This window comes from Pelodiscus sinensis, unplaced genomic scaffold (genome assembly GCF_049634645.1).
Source record: "Pelodiscus sinensis isolate JC-2024 unplaced genomic scaffold, ASM4963464v1 ctg48, whole genome shotgun sequence".
NCBI classification, from domain to species: Eukaryota; Metazoa; Chordata; order Testudines; family Trionychidae; genus Pelodiscus; species Pelodiscus sinensis.
In genome coordinates this window covers 581,769-603,537 of record NW_027466011.1, presented here as the reverse complement: position 1 = coordinate 603,537, position 21,769 = coordinate 581,769, and the positions used below count along the sequence as shown (strand labels likewise).

Here is a 21,769-nt window from a genome sequence, read left to right as displayed (position 1 = left end):
AGACACACTGCGATCCACTGCCCCATCTGAGAGCAGTGCACCCCATGGATCTGGGCACTGCCCAACGCACACTGCGATCCACTGCCCCATCTGAGAGCAGTGCACCCCATGGATCTGGGCACTGCCCGACACACACTGCGATCCACTGCCCCATCTGAGAGCAGTGCACCCCATGGATCTGGGCACTGCCCGAGACACACTGCGATCCACTGCCCCATCTGAGAGCAGTGCACCCCATGGATCTGGGCAGTGCCCGAGACACACTGCGATCCACTGCCCCATCTGAGAGCAGTGCACCCCATATGTCTGGGCAGTGCCCGACACACACTGAGATCCACTGCCCCATCTGAGAGCAGTGTGCCCCACAGGTCTGGGCACTGCCTGACACACACTGCGATCCACTGCCCCATCTGAGAGCAGTGCGCCCCACAGGTCTGGGCACTGCCTGACACACACTGCGATCCACTGCCCCATCTGAGAGCAGTGCGCCCCGTGGATCTGGGCACTGCCCAACGCACACTGCGATCCACTGCCCCATCTGAGAGCAGTGCACCCCATGGATCTGGGCACTGCCCAACGCACACTGCGATCCACTGCCCCATCTGAGAGCAGTGCACCCCGTGGATCTGGGCACTGCCCAACGCACACTGCAATCCACTGCCCCATCTGAGAGCAGTGCACCCCGTGGATCTGGGCACTGCCCAACGCACACTGCGATCCACTGCCCCATCTGAGAGCAGTGCACCCCATGGATCTGGGCACTGCCCAACGCACACTGCGATCCACTGCCCCATCTGAGAGCAGTGCACCCCGTGGATCTGGGCACTGCCCAACGCACACTGCGATCCACTGCCCCATCTGAGAGCAGTGCACCCCGTGGATCTGGGCACTGCCCAACGCACACTGCGATCCACTGCCCCATCTGAGAGCAGTGCACCCCGTGGATCTGGGCACTGCCCAACGCACACTGCGATCCACTGCCCCATCTGAGAGCAGTGCACCCCATGGATCTGGGCACTGCCCAACGCACACTGCGATCCACTGCTCCATCTGAGAGCAGTGCACCCCGTGGATCTGGGCACTGCCCAACGCACACTGCGATCCACTGCCCCATCTGAGAGCAGTGCACCCCATAGGTCTGGGCACTGCCCAACGCACACTGCGATCCACTGCCCCATCTGAGAGCAGTGCACCCCATGGATCTGGGCAGTGCCCGAGACACACTGCGATCCACTGCCCCATCTGAGAGCAGTGCACCCCATATGTCTTGGCAGTGCCCGACACACACTGAGATCCACTGCCCCATCTGAGAGCAGTGTGCCCCACAGGTCTGGGCACTGCCTGACACACACTGCGATCCACTGCCCCATCTGAGAGCAGTGCGCCCCACAGGTCTGGGCACTGCCTGACACACACTGCGATCCACTGCCCCATCTGAGAGCAGTGCGCCCCGTGGATCTGGGCACTGCCCAACGCACACTGCGATCCACTGCCCCATCTGAGAGCAGTGCACCCCATGGATCTGGGCACTGCCCAACGCACACTGCGATCCACTGCCCCATCTGAGAGCAGTGCACCCCGTGGATCTGGGCACTGCCCAACGCACACTGCAATCCACTGCCCCATCTGAGAGCAGTGCACCCCGTGGATCTGGGCACTGCCCAACGCACACTGCGATCCACTGCCCCATCTGAGAGCAGTGCACCCCATGGATCTGGGCACTGCCCAACGCACACTGCGATCCACTGCCCCATCTGAGAGCAGTGCACCCCGTGGATCTGGGCACTGCCCAACGCACACTGCGATCCACTGCCCCATCTGAGAGCAGTGCACCCCGTGGATCTGGGCACTGCCCAACGCACACTGCGATCCACTGCCCCATCTGAGAGCAGTGCACCCCGTGGATCTGGGCACTGCCCAACGCACACTGCGATCCACTGCCCCATCTGAGAGCAGTGCACCCCATGGATCTGGGCACTGCCCAACGCACACTGCGATCCACTGCTCCATCTGAGAGCAGTGCACCCCGTGGATCTGGGCACTGCCCAACGCACACTGCGATCCACTGCCCCATCTGAGAGCAGTGCACCCCATAGGTCTGGGCACTGCCCAACGCACACTGCGATCCACTGCCCCATCTGAGAGCAGTGCACCCCATAGGTCTGGGCACTGCCCAACGCACACTGCGATCCACTGCCCCATCTGAGAGCAGTGCGCCCCACAGGTCTGGGCACTGCCTGACACAAACTGCGATCCACTGCCCCATCTGAGAGCAGTGCGCCCCGTGGATCTGGGCACTGCCCAACGCACACTGCGATCCACTGCCCCATCTGAGAGCAGTGCACCCCATAGGTCTGGGCACTGCCCAACGCACACTGCGATCCACTGCCCCATCTGAGAGCAGTGCACCCCATAGGTCTGGGCACTGCCCAACGCACACTGCGATCCACTGCCCCATCTGAGAGCAGTGCACCCCATAGGTCTGGGCACTGCCCGACACACACTGCGATCCACTGCCCCATCTGAGAGCAGTGCACCCCGTGGATCTGGGCACTGCCCAACGCACACTGCGATCCACTGCCCCATCTGAGAGCAGTGCACCCCATAGGTCTGGGCACTGCCCAACGCACACTGCAATCCACTGCCCCATCTGAGAGCAGTGCGCCCCACAGGTCTGGGCACTGCCTGACACAAACTGCGATCCACTGCCCCATCTGAGAGCAGTGCGCCCCGTGGATCTGGGCACTGCCCAACGCACACTGCGATCCACTGCCCCATCTGAGAGCAGTGCACCCCATAGGTCTGGGCACTGCCCAACGCACACTGCGATCCACTGCCCCATCTGAGAGCAGTGCACTCCATAGGTCTGGGCACTGCCCAACGCACACTGCGATCCACTGCCCCATCTGAGAGCAGTGCACCCCATAGGTCTGGGCACTGCCCGACACACACTGCGATCCACTGCCCCATCTGAGAGCAGTGCACCCCGTGGATCTGGGCACTGCCCAACGCACACTGCGATCCACTGCCCCATCTGAGAGCAGTGCACCCCATAGGTCTGGGCACTGCCCAACGCACACTGCAATCCACTGCCCCATCTGAGAGCAGTGCACCCCATAGGTCTGGGCATTGCCCAACGCACACTGCAATCCACTGCCCCATCTGAGAGCAGTGCACCCCATAGGTCTGGGCACTGCCCAACACACACTGCGATCCACTGCCCCATCTGAGAGCAGTGCACCCCATAGGTCTGGGCACTGCCCGACACACACTGCGATCCACTGCCCCATCTGAGAGCAGTGCACCCCGTGGATCTGGGCACTGCCCAACGCACACTGCGATCCACTGCCCCATCTGAGAGCAGTGCACCCCATGGATCTGGGCACTGCCCAACGCACACTGCGATCCACTGCTCCATCTGAGAGCAGTGCACCCCGTGGATCTGGGCACTGCCCAACGCACACTGCGATCCACTGCCCCATCTGAGAGCAGTGCACCCCATAGGTCTGGGCACTGCCCAACGCACACTGCGATCCACTGCCCCATCTGAGAGCAGTGCACCCCATAGGTCTGGGCACTGCCCAACGCACACTGCGATCCACTGCCCCATCTGAGAGCAGTGCGCCCCACAGGTCTGGGCACTGCCTGACACAAACTGCGATCCACTGCCCCATCTGAGAGCAGTGCGCCCCGTGGATCTGGGCACTGCCCAACGCACACTGCGATCCACTGCCCCATCTGAGAGCAGTGCACCCCATAGGTCTGGGCACTGCCCAACGCACACTGCGATCCACTGCCCCATCTGAGAGCAGTGCACCCCATAGGTCTGGGCACTGCCCAACGCACACTGCGATCCACTGCCCCATCTGAGAGCAGTGCACCCCATAGGTCTGGGCACTGCCCGACACACACTGCGATCCACTGCCCCATCTGAGAGCAGTGCACCCCGTGGATCTGGGCACTGCCCAACGCACACTGCGATCCACTGCCCCATCTGAGAGCAGTGCACCCCATAGGTCTGGGCACTGCCCAACGCACACTGCAATCCACTGCCCCATCTGAGAGCAGTGCGCCCCACAGGTCTGGGCACTGCCTGACACAAACTGCGATCCACTGCCCCATCTGAGAGCAGTGCGCCCCGTGGATCTGGGCACTGCCCAACGCACACTGCGATCCACTGCCCCATCTGAGAGCAGTGCACCCCATAGGTCTGGGCACTGCCCAACGCACACTGCGATCCACTGCCCCATCTGAGAGCAGTGCACTCCATAGGTCTGGGCACTGCCCAACGCACACTGCGATCCACTGCCCCATCTGAGAGCAGTGCACCCCATAGGTCTGGGCACTGCCCGACACACACTGCGATCCACTGCCCCATCTGAGAGCAGTGCACCCCGTGGATCTGGGCACTGCCCAACGCACACTGCGATCCACTGCCCCATCTGAGAGCAGTGCACCCCATAGGTCTGGGCACTGCCCAACGCACACTGCAATCCACTGCCCCATCTGAGAGCAGTGCACCCCATAGGTCTGGGCATTGCCCAACGCACACTGCAATCCACTGCCCCATCTGAGAGCAGTGCACCCCATAGGTCTGGGCACTGCCCAACACACACTGCGATCCACTGCCCCATCTGAGAGCAGTGCACCCCATAGGTCTGGGCACTGCCCGACACACACTGCGATCCACTGCCCCATCTGAGAGCAGTGCACCCCATAGGTCTGGGCACTGCCCAACACACACTGCGATCCACTGCCCCGCTGGAGAGCAGTGTGCCCAGGCACTTCCTGTTTGTGCCCTTGGAGTGGAGGACCCATTGGCAGGGCATGGTGCCCATCAGTGTCAAGAGGGCCAATGGCTGCCTAGTGGCCTGGGTGACCCAAGTGTGGGGGTGCATCAGCATCCAGTGGGGAGGGCCCAGGTCTCATGCCCATCCCCTCTCCTGCCAGCGCCCAGCAGCAGCTGGTGACGGACCTGATTGCTGCAGAGCAGGGGTACTTGTGCTGCCTGGCAGAGTCGCTGTCCCTGGAGCCGGCGGGCCAGGGCCTGTCCCCTGAGCTGAGACGCGAGTGCGACGCCCTGGAGAGCACCCGCCGGCGGCTGCTGGACTTCCACCGGGCCTACTTCCTGAAGGAGCTGCGCGGCTGTGCCAGCCACCCCCTGCGTGCGGGGGCCTGCTTCCTGCGCTACGTGAGTGTCTGGCCCAGGGGCCCAGCTGGGGACTCCTCCCCACACCCCGGCGGGTGCTCTGAGAGCACTGACCCTGTGCCCATGGGCTGCCAGGGCATGGTGCCCATCCTGGGGTGGAGGGAGCTGGAGTTGGTTCTAACCCCCCGTCTCTCTGTGCCAGGCGGACCAGTTCGGTCTCTATGCCCCATACGTGAAGAACCAGCAGAAGCTCATGGCAGCCCTGGCCTGCCATCCAGCTGCCAACAAGGTACCATGTGTGCTACCAGCGGGGGTGCTCCGAGTTCTGGGAGGAGAGTGGGGGTCAATGGTTAGGGAAGGCAGGGCAGGGAGTTCTGGACTCCTGGGTCCCATCATGTCAAATGTAAAAGGATAATTAGGCAACCGCCACAAGACACAAACAGCAAACCTTTCTGCGCTTAAGCCACTAGCTGATCAAGGGGCACTCAAGGACAGTCAGGCCATGGTAGAGAAATACAATGAATTCTTTTGCATCTGTCTGCATGGCTGAGGGTATGGGGGAGATTTCCACCGCGACCCACTCCGTGGAGGTGATGGATCTGAGGAATGATCTGATAAAAGGGGCAAGCAGTGAGGTGCCATCTGAGGAGAGACTGGAGCTTTTCGGGCTTGAAAGGAGACGACTAAGGGGGAAGATGATGAAGGTCTATAAAATCATGGCAGGCCTGGAGGAAGTGTTATTTACCTCGCACGTCTCACAAGATCCGTGGTCCAGGGATGAAATTAATAGACCGCAGGTTTAAACAAATGAATTCGCACCTCGCTCGGTCAACCGGGGCCGCCTTGCTGCAAAGGCCTAAATATAACTGGGACATAGCGCCTACGAACGCATCTCCCCAGGCTCTGGCTGCCCCAAGCTGGGACGGGCAGCAGGTGATGGACCCTTCAGTGCCTGCCCACGTCTGTCCTTTCCCTGATGCCTTCGGTGCAGATGAGGGTCAGAAGACAGGGTGCTTGGTGTCTATGTCCTTACCCCAGCTCTGGGAGGGGAGTGGGGCCCAGTGGTTAGCATGGGGTGGTGGGTCTGTGAGCAAGGACTCCTGGGTTCTAGCCCTGGTGCTCAGAAGGGAGTGGGGCCTACTGGTTAGGGCACAGGCTGGGAGTCGGGCTCTGGCGGCAGAGACAGCAGGTGCTGGGGGGTTGGTGCATAGTCAAGCTCCTCCCTTCCTCCCAGACCATGCACGGCAGCCCCGAGGCCCCCCGGGAAGAGGCGGCGCTGGCAAGCGCCCTGCGGAGGCCCCTGGAGCAGCTGGAGTGCTATAGGCACTTTCTGGAGGAGCTGTTGCAGGAGACGGACCCAGAGCAGGCGTCAGAGCGCGAGGCCCTGGGCGCAGCACAGCAGCTGCTGCACTCCCAGGTGCGGCACGGCACTGACCTGCTGGCCATGGAGCAGATCCGGGGCTGCGAGGTGAGTGTAGGCAAGGTCCTCCCTGCTCCACCCCAGGGTGCCCAGCTCCACTCCAGTGCACCCAGGTCCCCCCAGCTCACACCATTTCAGACAGCCCCTCCCAGTGTCTCTGGCCCCTCCCAGCATGCACGGCTCTGTCCCTGCCGGTGTGGGAGCTGGGGGGTCTCCCAGCATGCACGGCTCTGTCCCTGCCAGTGTGGGAGCTGGGGGTCTCCCAACATGCACGGCTCTGTCCCTGCCGGTGTGGGAGCTGGGGGTCTCCCAACATGCACGGCTCTGTCCCTGCCGGTGCGGGAGCCGGGGCTCTCCCAGCATGCACGGCTCTGTCCCTGCCGGTGTGGGAGCTGGGGGTCTCCCAACATGCACGGCTCTGTCCCTGCCGGTGCGGGAGCCGGGGCTCTCCCAGCATGCACGGCTCTGTCCCTGCCGGTGTGGGAGCTGGGGGTCTTCCAGCATGCACGGCTCTGTCCCTGCCGGTGTGGGAGCTGGGGGTCTCCCAGCATGCACGGCTCTGTCCCTGCCGGTGTGGGAGTCGGGGGTCTCCCAGCATGCACGGCTCTGTCCCTACCGGTGTGGGAGCCGGGGGTCTCCCAGCATGCACGGCTCTGTCCCTGCCGGTGCGGGAGCTGGGGCTCTCCCAGCATGCACGGCTCTGTCCCTGCCGGTGTGGGAGCTGGGGGTCTCCCAGCATGCACATCTCTGTCCCTGCCAGTGTGGGAGCTGGGGGTCTCCCAGCATGCACGTCTCTGTCCCTGCCGGTGTGGGAGCTGGGGGTCTCCCAGCATGCACGGCTCTGTCCCTGCCGGTGTGGGAGCTGGGGGTCTCCCAGCATGCACGGTTCTGTCCCTGCCGGTGTGGGAGCTGGGGGTCTCCCAGCATGCACGTCTCTGTCCCTGCCGGTGTGGGAGCTGGGGGTCTCCCAGCATGCACGGCTCTGTCCCTGCCGGTGTGGGAGCTGGGGGTCTCCCAGCATGCACATCTCTGTCCCTGCCAGTGTGGGAGCTGGGGGTCTCCCAGCATGCACGGCTCTGTCCCTGCCGGTGCGGGAGCTGGGGCTCTCCCAGCATGCACGTCTCTGTCCCTGCCAGTGTGGGAGCTGGGGGTCTCCCAGCATGCACGGCTCTGTCCCTGCCGGTGCGGGAGCTGGGGCTCTCCCAGCATGCACGGCTCTGTCCCTGCCAGTGTGGGAGCTGGGGGTCTCCCAGCATGCACGGCTCTGTCCCTGCTGGTGTGGGACGGCCCGGATGTCCCATTACCCACAATGTCTCCTCTCCCCGCAGCTGGACCTGGCGGTGCAGGGGCGGCTGCTGCAACGGGACGAGCTCGTGGTGCTGCACGGGCGCCGTAAGCGGCACCGGCACCTCTTCCTCTTCGAGCAGCTGCTGCTGTTCTGCAAGCGCAGGGGAGCTGAGGGCGGGCTGGAGGCCTACGTCTGCAAGCAGGCCTTCCCGGTGAGCCCCCCGCCGGCCTCTCTCCATGGCCAGCCCCTCCGCAGACCAATGGGGCGAGGCGCTGTGGCAGCCCCCAACTGTCCCATGGGCTGGGCAGGGTCCGGAGAGTTGTGGGGTCTTGGCGCAGGGCGGCAGCAGGGGTCCCCAACCTGGCCCGCTGCCTTCGGCTTCTCTCCAGCGCGACCCATCACCCTCCTGGGACCGGCGCGCTCTGCTGCCCCCGCCGCTGAGAAGGGGGTGCAGGGGGCCTGCAGGGTGGCACAGCGGGGCAGAGCTGACTCTGGAGGGCCCCGGCTCCCACCGCCTGCATGGTGACTGGGGGGCCCTGCTGCCGCCACGCCTGGCCCCAGGTGGAGCAAGGGTGGGGGTTAGGGAAGAGGGGGAGTGAGGCTGGGGCACATGATGGGGAAGGGTTGCCCCTGTGGATGGCCCTGCCTGCCTCACCCTGCGGGTCCCCGCCCTCCCTCTGTCCCGTCCCGCCTTGTCCCTTGGGAAACCACCCTGCCCCGCCCCACTGTGGTAGGATTCCACCGCCTACCCTGCCCCATGGGACCCCGCCCACTGCCCCACCCTGCCCCACAGCCCTTTGGGGCGCACTGGCTTGACCCCTGCCCTAGCACCCCCTGCTGCCCGGGTGCGTCTCACCAGCCCTGCCGCCCCCAGACGGCCGACATGGGGCTGACGGAGAACATCGGGGAGAGCGGGCTGTGCTTCGAGCTGTGGTTCCGGCGAGGCCGGCTGCGAGACGCGTATACGCTACAGGCCCCCTCGCCCGCTGTCAAGCACCAGTGGACCGGTGCCGTGGCGCAGCTGCTGTGGAACCAGGCCACGCTCAGCAAAGGTAGGCTGGGCACTGGGGCAGCGCGTGGGCTGGGAGCCAGGTGATGGAGGGGCTAGCTCTGGGAATGCGTTGGGGGGAAGGGGAGCAGGCGCAGGGTTCCCTGTGAGCCGAGCGCTTGGGCGGCCACACAGGAAAGATTCAGCTGACACCCAGCTGATTGGCAGAGCACCCACAGTGTCTCTCAGCCAGCAGCAGGTGTTTCTATTGGTGGTGCACATCTACACATGGCGTGGTGCACCAAAACATTTATTCCACACAAGTATGGAAAAAATTAGATGGAACATTGGTCGGCGGGTGGGGTTGATGAGGGACATGCCCCTTGGTGTGACGCATGCGGGATGGTGATGGAGCTGGGGAGAGCATGGCAGGCACGGACCTCAGTGGTGGGGATTGGGGGCGTGGGACACAAGGGGGGGGTGCAGGCCAGGTGACATTGGAGGGGACATGGTGCCAGTGGGACGGGATGGGATGAGACACGTGATCCCAGCGGGACAGGGGACCATGTGGGCCCTGACAGGACAGAAGAGGCCGTGGGGGCCCTGGCGGGACGGGGCCGTGGGGGCCCTGGCGGGACAGGGGGCTGTGGAGGCCTTGCAGGACAGGGGCTGTGGGGGCCTGGCAGGACAGAAAGGGCCGTGGGCCCGGCGGGACAGGGGGCTGTGTGGGCCCGGCGGGACAGGGGGCTGTGGGCCTGGTGGGACAGGGGGCCGTGGGCCTGGCAGGGCAGGGGACTTTGTGGGCCCAGTGGGACAGAAAGGTCCGTGGGCCTGGCAGGGCAGGGGGCTGTGTGGGCCCAGCGGGACAGGGGGCCGTGGGCCCGGCAGGGCAGGGGGCTGTGGGCCTGGCAGGACAGGGGGCCGTGGGCCTGGCAGGGCAGGGGACTGTGTGGGCCCGGCAGGGCAGAAAGGTCCGTGGGCCCAGTGGGACAGGGGGCCGTGGGCCCGGCAGGGCAGGGGGCCGTGGGCCTGGCAGGGCAGGGGACTGTGTGGGCCCGGCAGGGCAGAAAGGTCCGTGGGCCCAGTGGGACAGGGGGCCGTGGGCCCGGCAGGGCAGGGGGCCGTGGGCCTGGCAGGGCAGGGGACTGTGTGGGCCCACTGGGACAGAAAGGTCAGCGGGACAGGGGGCCGTGGGCCTAGTGTGACATTCTCCCTTTGCCCTGCTCCGAATTGTGCTCCCAAGAGATGGTCTCCAGGGCCATCGGGGACCAGCCCTTTGCCAGTGGCCAGACCCAGCTGAGCCGCCGAGGGGAGGGGGCCTGGAGCGCGGGGGGGTCAGTCTGTGGGCAGCTTGGGGGCAGGGCAGGGAGTGTGCATGGCCTGATGGGGAGGGGTCCTTCGAGCGTCTCTCTGCAACAGGGTGGGAGGGTCAGTCTCCCCTCTGCTCTCACCCCCTCTCTCTGCAGCTGCCTGCACCCGGGCCTCAGTGGTCGTCTCTTCCTTCAGCCCATGCTCTCCCCCGGCCGCCACATCTTCCCCCCGCCCCCGCCCTGCTCCCCTGGGCCCACTCTGCGATGCCAGCCCCGGGTCCCCAGCGGGGCGCGGCCCCAGAGCCTGCTCGCTGCCCGGGCACCTCGAGGAGGAGGAGGAGGACTGGGCCCTGGACGTGAAGCACATCCCCTGCGGTGAGTCGCCAGGAGTCAGGGGCTGCAGGGACAGGTGGCTGGTCCCTGGCATTTGGGACGTGGCTGGCCGTGGGGCTCTGGGAGAGGGGACGTGGATGGCTGGCTCAGGGGGACACGTGGTTCCGTGTGGGCCTCACCGCCCCCCGGTTCTCTTGCAGTGTCCGAGATGGTGGCTGGCACACGAGCTGCTAGTGCGCAGGGGCAGCGGAGCCCGGAGGCATCGGGGAGCTCTGCCCTAGTGAGTATGCGGGGGCGCAGCAGGGTCTGTGGGGCTCTCTGGGCTCCATGTCAGGTCCCACTCCCAGGGCAAGGGCAGTGCTGCAGAACGGTCCGTCCACCCAGCGCTCAGGGGTGCTGCTGGCCATGTCTGTGCACGCGTGTGTCTGGCCCAGTCTGTCCATGCACGGCTGGATGTGTCTGGTCATTACAGGCTTGCCTGGCCCATGGCCAAAGTGGGCAGCTGTGCCAGCAGGGCCCAGAGGGGTCCCAGGCTGGTTCCCCCGCCCTGCCCCTAGCTCAGGGCCTCTGGCACCACAGGGCCCTAGGCCTGTTGTCACCCCAGGGAGTCCCTGGAGAGGTGCCATTTTGGGACTAGGCTGCTCTGCTCTGCTGCCCTCTCTGTCGCATAGGGGTACATTCCTGCCTGCCCTCCCCACCTTGCCCCTAGCTCCACCTCCCCACTGGCCCAGAGATACCCCCGCTCCTCCCCAGCCTCTGCCGCTCCTGCCCTGCTCCGCCCCCTTGCCCCTAGCTCCACCTCCCCACTGGCCCAGAGATACCCCCGCTCCTCCCCAGCCTCTGCCGCTCCTGCCCTGCTCTGCCCCCTTACTCCTAGCTCCACCTCCCCACTGGCCCAGAGATACCCCCGCTCCTCCCCAGCCTCTGCCACTCCTGCCCTGCTCCGCCCCCTTGCCTCTAGCTCCACCTCCCCACTGGCCCAGAGATACCCCCGCTCCTCCCCAGCCTCTGCCGCTCCTGCCCTGCTCCGCCCCCTTACCCCTAGCTCCACCTCCCCACTGGCCCAGAGATACCCCCGCTCCTCCCCAGGCTCTGCCGCTCCTTCCCTGCTCCGCCCCCTTGCCCCTAGCTCCACCTCCCCACTGGCCCAGAGATACCCCCGCTCCTCCCCAGCCTCTGCCGCTCCTGCCCTGCTCTGCCCCCTTACTCCTAGCTCCACCTCCCCACTGGCCCAGAGATACCCCCGCTCCTCCCCAGGCTCTGCCGCTCCTGCCCTGCTCCGCCCCCTTGCCCCTAGCTCCACCTCCCCACTGGCCCAGAGATACCCCCGCTCCTCCCCAGCCTCTGCCGCTCCTGCCCTGCTCCGCCCCCTTGCCTCTAGCACCACCTCCCCACTGGCCCAGAGATACCCCCGCTCCTCCCCAGCCTCTGCCGCTCCTGCCCTGCTCCGCCCCCTTGCCTCTAGCACCACCTCCCCACTGGCCCAGAGATACCCCCGCTCCTCCCCAGCCTCTGCCGCTCCTGCCCTGCTCCGCCCCCTTACCCCTAGCTCCACCTCCCCACTGGCCCAGAGATAGCCCCGCTCCTCCCCAGCCTCTGCCGCTCCTGCCCTGCTCCGCCCCCTTACCCCTAGCACCACCTCCCCACTGGCCTAGAGATACCCCCGCTCCTCCCCAGCCTCTGCCGCTCCTGCCCTGCTCCGCCCCCTTGCCCCTAGCTCCACCTCCCCACTGGCCCAGAGATACCCCCGCTCCTCCCCAGCCTCTGCCGCTCCTGCCCTGCTCCGCCCCCTTGCCTCTAGCACCACCTCCCCACTGGCCCAGAGATACCCCCGCTCCTCCCCAGGCTCTGCCGCTCCTGCCCTGCTCCGCCCCCTTGCCCCTAGCTCCACCTCCCCACTGGCCCAGAGATACCCCCGCTCCTCCCCAGCCTCTGCCGCTCCTGCCCTGCTCCGCCCCCTTGCCTCTAGCACCACCTCCCCACTGGCCCAGAGATACCCCCGCTCCTCCCCAGCCTCTGCCGCTCCTGCCCTGCTCCGCCCCCTTGCCCCTAGCTCCACCTCCCCACTGGCCCAGAGATACCCCCGCTCCTCCCCAGCCTCTGCCGCTCCTGCCCTGCTCCGCCCCCTTGCCTCTAGCACCACCTCCCCACTGGCCCAGAGATAGCCCCGCTCCTCCCCAGCCTCTGCCACTCCTGCCCTGCTCCGCCCCCTTACCCCTAGCTCCACCTCCCCACTGGCCTAGAGATACCCCCGCTCCTCCCCAGCCTCTGCCACTCCTGCCCTGCTCCGCCCCCTTACCCCTAGCTCCACCTCCCCACTGGCCTAGAGATACCCCCGCTCCTCCCCAGCCTCTGCCGCTCCTGCCCTGCTCCGCCCCCTTACCCCTAGCTCCACCTCCCCACTGGCCCAGAGATACCCCCGCTCCTCCCCAGCCTCTGCCGCTCCTGCCCTGCTCCGCCCCCTTGCCTCTAGCACCACCTCCCCACTGGCCCAGAGATACCCCCGCTCCTCCCCAGCCTCTGTCGCTCCTGTCCTGCTCCGCCCCCTTACCCCTAGCACCACCTCCCCACTGGCCCAGAGATACCCCCGCTCCTCCCCAGCCTCTGCCGCTTCTGCCCTGCTCCGCCCCCTTACTCCTAGCTCCACCTCCCCACTGGCCCAGAGATACCCCCGCTCCTCCCCAGCCTCTGCCGCTCCTGCCCTGCTCCGCCCCCTTGCCTCTAGCACCACCTCCCCACTGGCCCAGAGATTCCCCCGCTCCTCCCCAGCCTCTGCCGCTCCTGTCCTGCTCCGCCCCCTTACCCCTAGCACCACCTCCCCACTGGCCCAGAGATACCCCCGCTCCTCCCCAGCCTCTGCCGCTCCTGTCCTGCTCCGCCCCCTTACCCCTAGCACCACCTCCCCACTGGCCCAGAGATACCCCCGCTCCTCCCCAGCCTCTGCCGCTCCTGCCCTGCTCCGCCCCCTTACTCCTAGCTCCACCTCCCCACTGGCCCAGAGATACCCCCGCTCCTCCCCAGCCTCTGCCGCTCCTGCCCTGCTCCGCCCCCTTGCCCCTAGCTCCACCTCCCCACTGGCCCAGAGATACCCCCGCTCCTCCCCAGCCTCTGCCGCTCCTGTCCTGCTCCGCCCCCTTACCCCTAGCACCACCTCCCCACTGGCCCAGAGATACCCCCGCTCCTCCCCAGCCTCTGCCGCTCCTGTCCTGCTCCGCCCCCTTACCCCTAGCACCACCTCCCCACTGGCCCAGAGATACCCCCGCTCCTCCCCAGCCTCTGCCGCTCCTGCCCTGCTCCGCCCCCTTACTCCTAGCTCCACCTCCCCACTGGCCCAGAGATACCCCCGCTCCTCCCCAGCCTCTGCCGCTCCTGCCCTGCTCCGCCCCCTTGCCCCTAGCTCCACCTCCCCACTGGCCCAGAGATACCCCCGCTCCTCCCCAGCCTCTGCCGCTCCTGCCCTGCTCCGCCCCCTTACCCCTAGCACCACCTCCCCACTGGCCCAGAGATACCCTCGCTCCTCCCCAGCCTCTGCCGCTCCTGTCCTGCTCCGCCCCCTTACCCCTAGCACCACCTCCCCACTGGCCCAGAGATACCCCCGCTCCTCCCCAGCCTCTGCCGCTTCTGCCCTGCTCCGCCCCCTTACTCCTAGCTCCACCTCCCCACTGGCCCAGAGATACCCCCGCTCCTCCCCAGCCTCTGCCGCTCCTGCCCTGCTCCGCCCCCTTGCCTCTAGCACCACCTCCCCACTGGCCCAGAGATTCCCCCGCTCCTCCCCAGCCTCTGCCGCTCCTGTCCTGCTCCGCCCCCTTACCCCTAGCACCACCTCCCCACTGGCCCAGAGATACCCCCGCTCCTCCCCAGCCTCTGCCGCTCCTGTCCTGCTCCGCCCCCTTACCCCTAGCACCACCTCCCCACTGGCCCAGAGATACCCCCGCTCCTCCCCAGCCTCTGCCGCTTCTGCCCTGCTCCGCCCCCTTACTCCTAGCTCCACCTCCCCACTGGCCCAGAGATACCCCCGCTCCTCCCCAGCCTCTGCCGCTCCTGCCCTGCTCCGCCCCCTTACTCCTAGCTCCACCTCCCCACTGGCCCAGAGATACCCTCGCTCCTCCCCAGCCTCTGCCGCTCCTGTCCTGTCCTGGCACCCTCACAAATGGTGTTTTATTTGTTTGCCAGAGAGATGGCCACGCCCCCCCTGACCTGGTGACCCCGCTCTGACCATGGCCCCCAGGTACCGGCCAAGTGCACCCCTCCGTCTGTCTGTGTGTCCGTCTGCCCCGCTCCAGCCCATGGGGGGTGCCCCCCATGCTGCATCTGTCTGTCTGCCCAGTCCATGTGCCCATCTGCCCCTACCCGGGCAATCACTCTGCTCGCTCTCTCCACAGAGCTGGGTCTGGAGCTTGCACAGGAAGCTGTTTGCCTCGCGCAGCCGCACGGGGCAGGATCGGAGCATGGAGGCTGCCAGGAACAGGACGGTGTGAGCCTTGGGCACCGCCCACCACACGCGGTGCCCCATGGGGTCAGCCCCTCCCTCTGCATTGACTCCGAGCCTCCGCCCCAGATCCTGACCTCCCCGCTCCCACAGATCCTTAGCCACTGCCCCATGGATTCTGCCCTCCCTACCCCCATAGCCTTTACCCCAGATCCTGCTTTTCCCACCCCCCACCTCATGACTCCTCCTGGTGTTCTCACTCAGCCATTCTTCCACGTGCAAGTGCACGCGCACAGTGATCCCTGTCTCACCCTGCCATCTTTCCATGTGCAACTGCACAATCACAGCAATCCCTGTCACCCTGCCGTCCTTCCATGTGCAACTGCACGCGCACAGTGATCCCTGTCTCACCCTGCCGTCCTTCCATGTGCAACTGCACAATCACAGCGATCCCTGTCTCACCCTGCCGTCCTTCCATGTGCAACTGCACGCGCACAGTGATCCCTGTCTCACCCTGCTGTACTTCCATGTGCAACTGCACGCGCACAGTGATCCCTGTCTCACCCTGCTGTACTTCCATGTGCAACTGCACGCGCACAGTGATCCCTGTCTCACCCTGCTGTACTTCCATGTGCAACTGCATGCGCACAGTGATCCCTGTCTCACCCTGCCATCCTTCCACATGCAGCCGCACGTGCACAGTGATCCGTCTCACCCTGCCGTCCTTCCACGTGCAGCCGCACGTGCACAGTGATCCGTCTCACCCTGCCGTCCTTCCACGTGCAGCCGCACGTGCACAGTGATCCGTCTCACCCTGCCGTCCTTCCATGTGCAACTGCACAGTCACAGCAATCCCTGTCTCACCCTGCCGTCCTTCCACGTGCTCCTACACGCCCTGATCCCTGTCTCACCCTGCCGTCCTTCCATGTGCAGCCGCACGTGCACAGTGATCCGTCTCACCCTGCCGTCCTTCCATGTGCTGCCATACGTGCACAGTGATCCGTCTCACCCTGCCGTCCTTCCATGTGCAACTGAACGTGCACAGTGATCCGTCTCACCCTGCCGTCCTTCCATGTGCTGCCATACGTGCACAGTGATCCGTCTCACCCTGCCGTCCTTCCATGTGCTGCCATACGTGCACAGTGATCCGTCTCACCCTGCCGTCCTTCCATGTGCAACTGCACAGTCACAGCAATCCCTGTCTCACCCTGCCGTCCTTCCACGTGCAGCCGCACGTGCACAGTGATCCGTCTCACCCTGCCGTCCTTCCATGTGCAACTGCACACTCACAGTGATCCCTGTCTCACCCTGCCGTCCTTCCATGTGCAACTGCACACTCACAGTGATCCCTGTCTCACCCTGCCGTCCTTCCACGTGCTCCTACACGCCTTGATCCCTGTCTCACCCAGCCATGCCTCCATGTGCTTGCACACACAGACACACACACATATAGGACCCTTTTTGCACCCCCGGCCCACCTGCACTTGTCTGTCTGTGCTCCTGGATCGATCCCCTACCCTCTCCTATCCGGGAGCAGGTGCAGCAGGCACAGAGACCCACCCCACCCACAGTGGGCTGGAGCATCATGGGAATGCTGTACCTGGCAGACTGGAGCACCAGGGGACAGTCCCTACTGGGGATACTGGAGCATCATGGGAAATTCAGTGCAAGGTCGATTGGAGCATTCTGGGACATTCCCTACTGGGGCCTACTGGAGAATTATGGGAAATTCTCTGCCTGCCTGACTGGAGCATCCTGGGACATTCCCTGCTGCGAACATTGGAGCATTATGGGAAATTCTCTGCCTGGCTGCCTCCTGGGGTGTCGGCCATGGAAACTCTGGTGGGCAGGAGCTTTATACAAGTACTACAGAGTGTATAATATACAATATGTTTACCAAGGGAGCCTGGCTAGCAGAGGTGAGGGCTGCAGGTGCCAGGGACCAGAGACCTGCTGGACCTGGCTCGGAGCCAGAGGACTGGCAGGTGGTTGCCCCTTGGGGCCATGAGCTCCTGAGGCCTCCCCCTGACTGTGGGGTGAGGAGCCAGGCCGCCAGTCGCTGTATGCCTGCCAGACCATTTATAACCTGCATATGAATAAAGCCGCGTCAGAGGCTGTCTCCCTCTCTGAGCAGAACCCAGCTTTGTGCCAACACCGCCTAGGGGTTAACTCATCCAGCTGCCCCGCCTTCACCCAGAACGGGGTCTGGAGGCACCCCACACCCAGGAGTGCCACAGCTGCCCCCATCCTCCATGAAATCCTGGGGCTGGAAGGGAACTCGGGAGGCCATTAGCCCAGTCCCCTGTCCTCATGGCGGGACTAAGACCATCCCTGACAGGTGTGTGTTGGACCTGCCCTACACCTCTCCAGTGATGGAGACTCCACAATCTCCTGTCACCGAGTGATGGGGAGTCCCTGAGCCCTCCCCCACCTGCAGCCAGACAGGACTCCCAGCCGGCAGGGAGAACAGAAGGGCTATTCGGCGACGGGGACACAGCAGAGCACAGACTGGTCAGCGCAGGAACCAAGAGCAGCCAGTACAGCCCCGCTTGGGGAGGGGGACCTAGAGCGGGGGTTTTCTGCACCACAAGTCAGCCCAGAATGGCCCACTCCCGGCTCTGGGTCCCAGGCCCCCAGCCCAGCTCCTACTCTGGCTTCTATCCTGCTTCCTGGCCGAAAGGAGTCACCAGGCTACAAAGAGCACCGACCTCTTGTCTGTGCAGGCAGGCAGCTGGAGTAGCCTCCCCCAGTGGAAGTCACTCCTGAAATTCCCATCCCCATCTAGGAACTGGTGCAGTACCCAGAGAAACTGAGGCACACACATGGGCTTATGTCAAGGCTTTTCCCTCACTCTGGCACGATAGATGCAGAAGTGGGGGCCTGCCGAAGTACCCCAAAACCTTATCTTTCCAGGCTTTGGTATAAAACGTCTCCCCAAAATCTTAAAAACCGAGATTTGGGGGATACAAATCTGCTGCCACCACCCAAATAATGATAAGAAAGCCAGGGGAGTGATCACTTGGGAAAGCTCAGCCCTACAGTAAAACCAGGACACACACAAAAATAACACCAGGTTAATAAAAAAGAAAGAGAAAGAACTTTTATCATCACCACAATATTCCTGTTACAAGCATAATGACTGGATGGAAAAGTCACCAATTAATATACTCATGGGGGGATTCCACCATGGGCCAAAACGTAGTTACAAAGGAGAGAAACCCCCATTTTTAAATGCACAGCCCTCAGCTCCCCATTCCCAAACACTAAAACCTAATGGATTTATCTAAACTTTACCCTACTTCCAGAGTCTTTTCTTGGAGAGAGACATTTTGACTGTGTCCCTCAGTAGCTAGAGAGAAACTGCTCAGGGACAAAGGAAAACCCCAAGATTCCTTTGTCCCAGTTTGAAATTCCTACCTACATTTCTATTGGCTGCTGGTTACCTGGTTAGGTAAGGGACATAGTTAACCTCTAGTCCCCAGGCTGCTGGCTAACCCTCATGGGCATGACAGCTTACTATAGGACAGTAACATTTGCAACATAACAAGGTGAATAACATCCCCACTTTGCCACACCTCCCCAGGTAATTAATTGCAGTGTTTAACCACCCTAACAGGAAGCTCTTCCAAATGTCCAACCTAAACCTCACTTGCTGCAGTGTAAGCCCAGTGCTTCTTGTCCTGTCCTTAAAGGCCAAGGAGAACAAGTTTTCTCCCTCCTCCTTGTAGCACCCTTTTAGATCCTTGAACACTGTCACGTCCCCTCTCAGGCTTCTCCTTTCCAAACTAAACAAGCCCAGTTCTTTCAGCCTCCCCTCATCGCTCATGCATTCTAGATCTTCAGTCTTTTTTCTTGTTGCTCTTCTCTGGACCTGCAATTTCCCCACATCTTTCTTGACATGCAGTGCCTGGAACTGGACACAGTACTCCAGCTGAGGCCTAGTCAGTGCAGAGTGGAGCGGAAGAATGACTCCTCGTGTCTTGCTCACAACACGCCTGTTAGTGCAGCCCAGAATCATGTTGCTTTTTTTGCCACAGCATCACACTGCTGACTCATATTTAGCTTGTGGTGCACTCTGACCCCTAGATCCCTTTCTGCAGGGTGCCTGCCTAGACAGTCGCTTCCCGTTCTGTGTGTGTGAGACTGACTGTTCTGCCAGTGCTTGTTCACATTGACTCCAATCAGGTGTGTGCACACGTCAGGAACTTTTCCTTAGCAGCCCCTGTCAGTCTGGCTGTGGAGTCCCCTGGAATGGCTCCTTCATGGTGCTCAGCCATCTATAACTGTGAACACGATGTGCCCTCCTCCCCCTTCGTTTCCTGCTTTCCATCCGTGGTGGCCTTGGAACAGGGGTCACTTGTGTGCAAGTGCTCCCTCGGCTCCTGCAGCTTCGCTCTGTTTTCACCAATTAGCCAGTCAGTTTGGTTGTGTTTGGAGTCATTATCCTGTCCATCCGCCTGGGGCTGCAGGGCAGGCCAGCAGCCCAGGGGTTAAGGTGCCCACAGGAGAGAATCCTGCCTGAAATACATGGACATCACGGGCTGCCAGGACCTCCTACGGCACGTGGCACTTGTCATTGCAGGCTGAGGAGATAGTCCAGGACGCTGACCTCGCCCCACGGGGCCTGGCGAGAGTGGTCATGCTGCTGATTAACACAACAGTGATATGGCAAACCCCAGCATCCCCCCCTCCCACAGGCAAGGGCATGGAGAGGAGGTGCCTCATGCCACACAAAGAGGAGGAGCACTTCTCCCCAGAGACCCCAGTGCCGGGCTGGGACCCCCCAGGAGACGGGCCCAGAGACCCCACTGCCGGGCTGGGACCCCCCCCCAGGAGACGGGCCCAGAGACCCACACAAAGAGGAGGAGCACTTCTCCCCAGAGACCCCACTGCCGGGCTGGGACCCCCCCCAGGAGACGGGCCCAGAGACCCACACAAAGAGGAGGAGCACTTCTCCCCAGAGACCCCACAGCCGGGCTGGGACCCCCCCCAGGAGACGGGCCCAGAGACCCCACTGCCGGGCTGGACCCCCCAGGAGACGGACCCAGAGACCCCACTGCTGGGCTGGGACCCCCCAGGAGACAGGCCCAGAGACCCCACTGCCGGGCTGGGACCCCCCCCAGGAGACGGGCCCAGAGACCCCGGTGCTGGGCTGGGACCCCCCAGGAGACGGACCCAGAGACCCCACTGCCGGGCTGGGACCCCCCAGGAGACGGACCCAGAGACCCCACTGCCGGGCTGGGACCCCCCAGGAGACGGGCCCAGAGACCCACACAAAGAGGAGGAGCACTTCTCCCCAGAGACCCCACTGCCGTGCTGGGACCCCCTAGGAGACGGGCTCAGAGACCCCACTGCCGGGCTGGGACCCCCCAGGAGACGGGCCCAGAGACCCCACTGCCGGGCTGGGACCCCCCCCAGGAGACGGGCCCAGAGACCCACACAAAGAGGAGGAGCACTTCTCCCCAGAGACCCCACTGCCGTGCTGGGACCCCCCCCAGGAGACGGGCCCAGAGACCCACACAAAGAGGAGGAGCACTTCTCCCCAGAGACCCCACTGCTGTGCTGGGACCCCCTAGGAGACGGGCCCAGAGACCCCACTGCCGGGCTGGGACCCCCAGGAGACGGGCCCAGAGACCCCACTGCCGGGCTGGGACCCCCCAGGAGACAGGCCCAGAGACCCCACTGCCGGGCTGGGACCCCCTAGGAGACGGGCCCAGAGACCCACACAAAGAGGAGCACTTCTCCCCAGAGACCCCACTGCCGTGCTGGGACCCCCCCCAGGAGACGGGCCCAGAGACCCCACTGCCGGGCTGGGACCCCCCCCCCAGGAGACGGGCCCAGAGACCCACACAAAGAGGAGGAGCACTTCTCCCCAGAGACCCCACTGCCGGGCTGGGACCCCCCCCAGGAGACGGGCCCAGAGACCCACACAAAGAGGAGGAGCACTTCTCCCCAGAGACCCCACAGCCGGGCTGGGACCCCCCCCAGGAGACGGGCCCAGAGACCCCACTGCCGGGCTGGACCCCCCAGGAGACGGGCCCAGAGACCCCACTGCTGGGCTGGGACCCCCCAGGAGACAGGCCCAGAGACCCCACTGCCGGGCTGGGACCCCCCCCAGGAGACGGGCCCAGAGACCCCGGTGCTGGGCTGGGACCCCCCAGGAGACGGACCCAGAGACCCCACTGCCGGGCTGGGACCCCCCAGGAGACGGACCCAGAGACCCCACTGCCGGGCTGGGACCCCCCAGGAGACGGGCCCAGAGACCCACACAAAGAGGAGGAGCACTTCTCCCCAGAGACCCCACTGCCGTGCTGGGACCCCCCCCAGGAGACGGGCCCAGAGACCCACACAAAGAGGAGGAGCACTTCTCCCCAGAGACCCCACTGCTGTGCTGGGACCCCCTAGGAGACGGGCCCAGAGACCCCACTGCCGGGCTGGGACCCCCAGGAGACGGGCCCAGAGACCCCACTGCTGGGCTGGGACCCCCCAGGAGACAGGCCCAGAGACCCCACTGCCGGGCTGGGACCCCCCCCAGGAGACGGGCCCAGAGACCCCGGTGCCGTGCTGGGACCCCCTAGGAGACGGGCTCAGAGACCCCACTGCCGGGCTGGGACCCCCCAGGAGACGGGCCCAGAGACCCCACTGCCGGGCTGGGACCCCCCCCAGGAGACGGGCCCAGAGACCCACACAAAGAGGAGGAGCACTTCTCCCCAGAGACCCCACTGCCGTGCTGGGACCCCCCCCAGGAGACGGGCCCAGAGACCCACACAAAGAGGAGGAGCACTTCTCCCCAGAGACCCCACTGCTGTGCTGGGACCCCCTAGGAGACGGGCCCAGAGACCCCACTGCCGG

General features: G+C 64.6%; 1 protein-coding gene across 4 annotated transcripts in view; it reads left to right on the top strand.

Annotated features, from left to right (window-relative positions):
* Nucleotides 1-17,044, top strand: part of ARHGEF40 (Rho guanine nucleotide exchange factor 40) — a 42,223-nt gene extending 25,179 nt beyond the window's left edge. Inside the window, exons 12-20 of one of the 4 annotated variants that reach the window (XM_075918162.1) lie at nt 4,951-5,191; nt 5,352-5,438; nt 6,384-6,617; nt 7,898-8,068; nt 8,732-8,909; nt 10,312-10,530; nt 10,689-10,768; nt 14,871-15,004; nt 15,606-17,044. In XM_075918162.1, the coding sequence (XP_075774277.1) occupies nt 4,951-5,191; nt 5,352-5,438; nt 6,384-6,617; nt 7,898-8,068; nt 8,732-8,909; nt 10,312-10,530; nt 10,689-10,768; nt 14,871-14,966 (1,306 nt within the window). In that variant the 3' untranslated portion in view covers nt 14,967-15,004; nt 15,606-17,044. The other 3 variants (XM_075918163.1, XR_012900250.1, XR_012900249.1) reach the window with 3 other exon arrangements.
* Nucleotides 17,045-21,769: the final 4,725 nt, after the last annotated feature.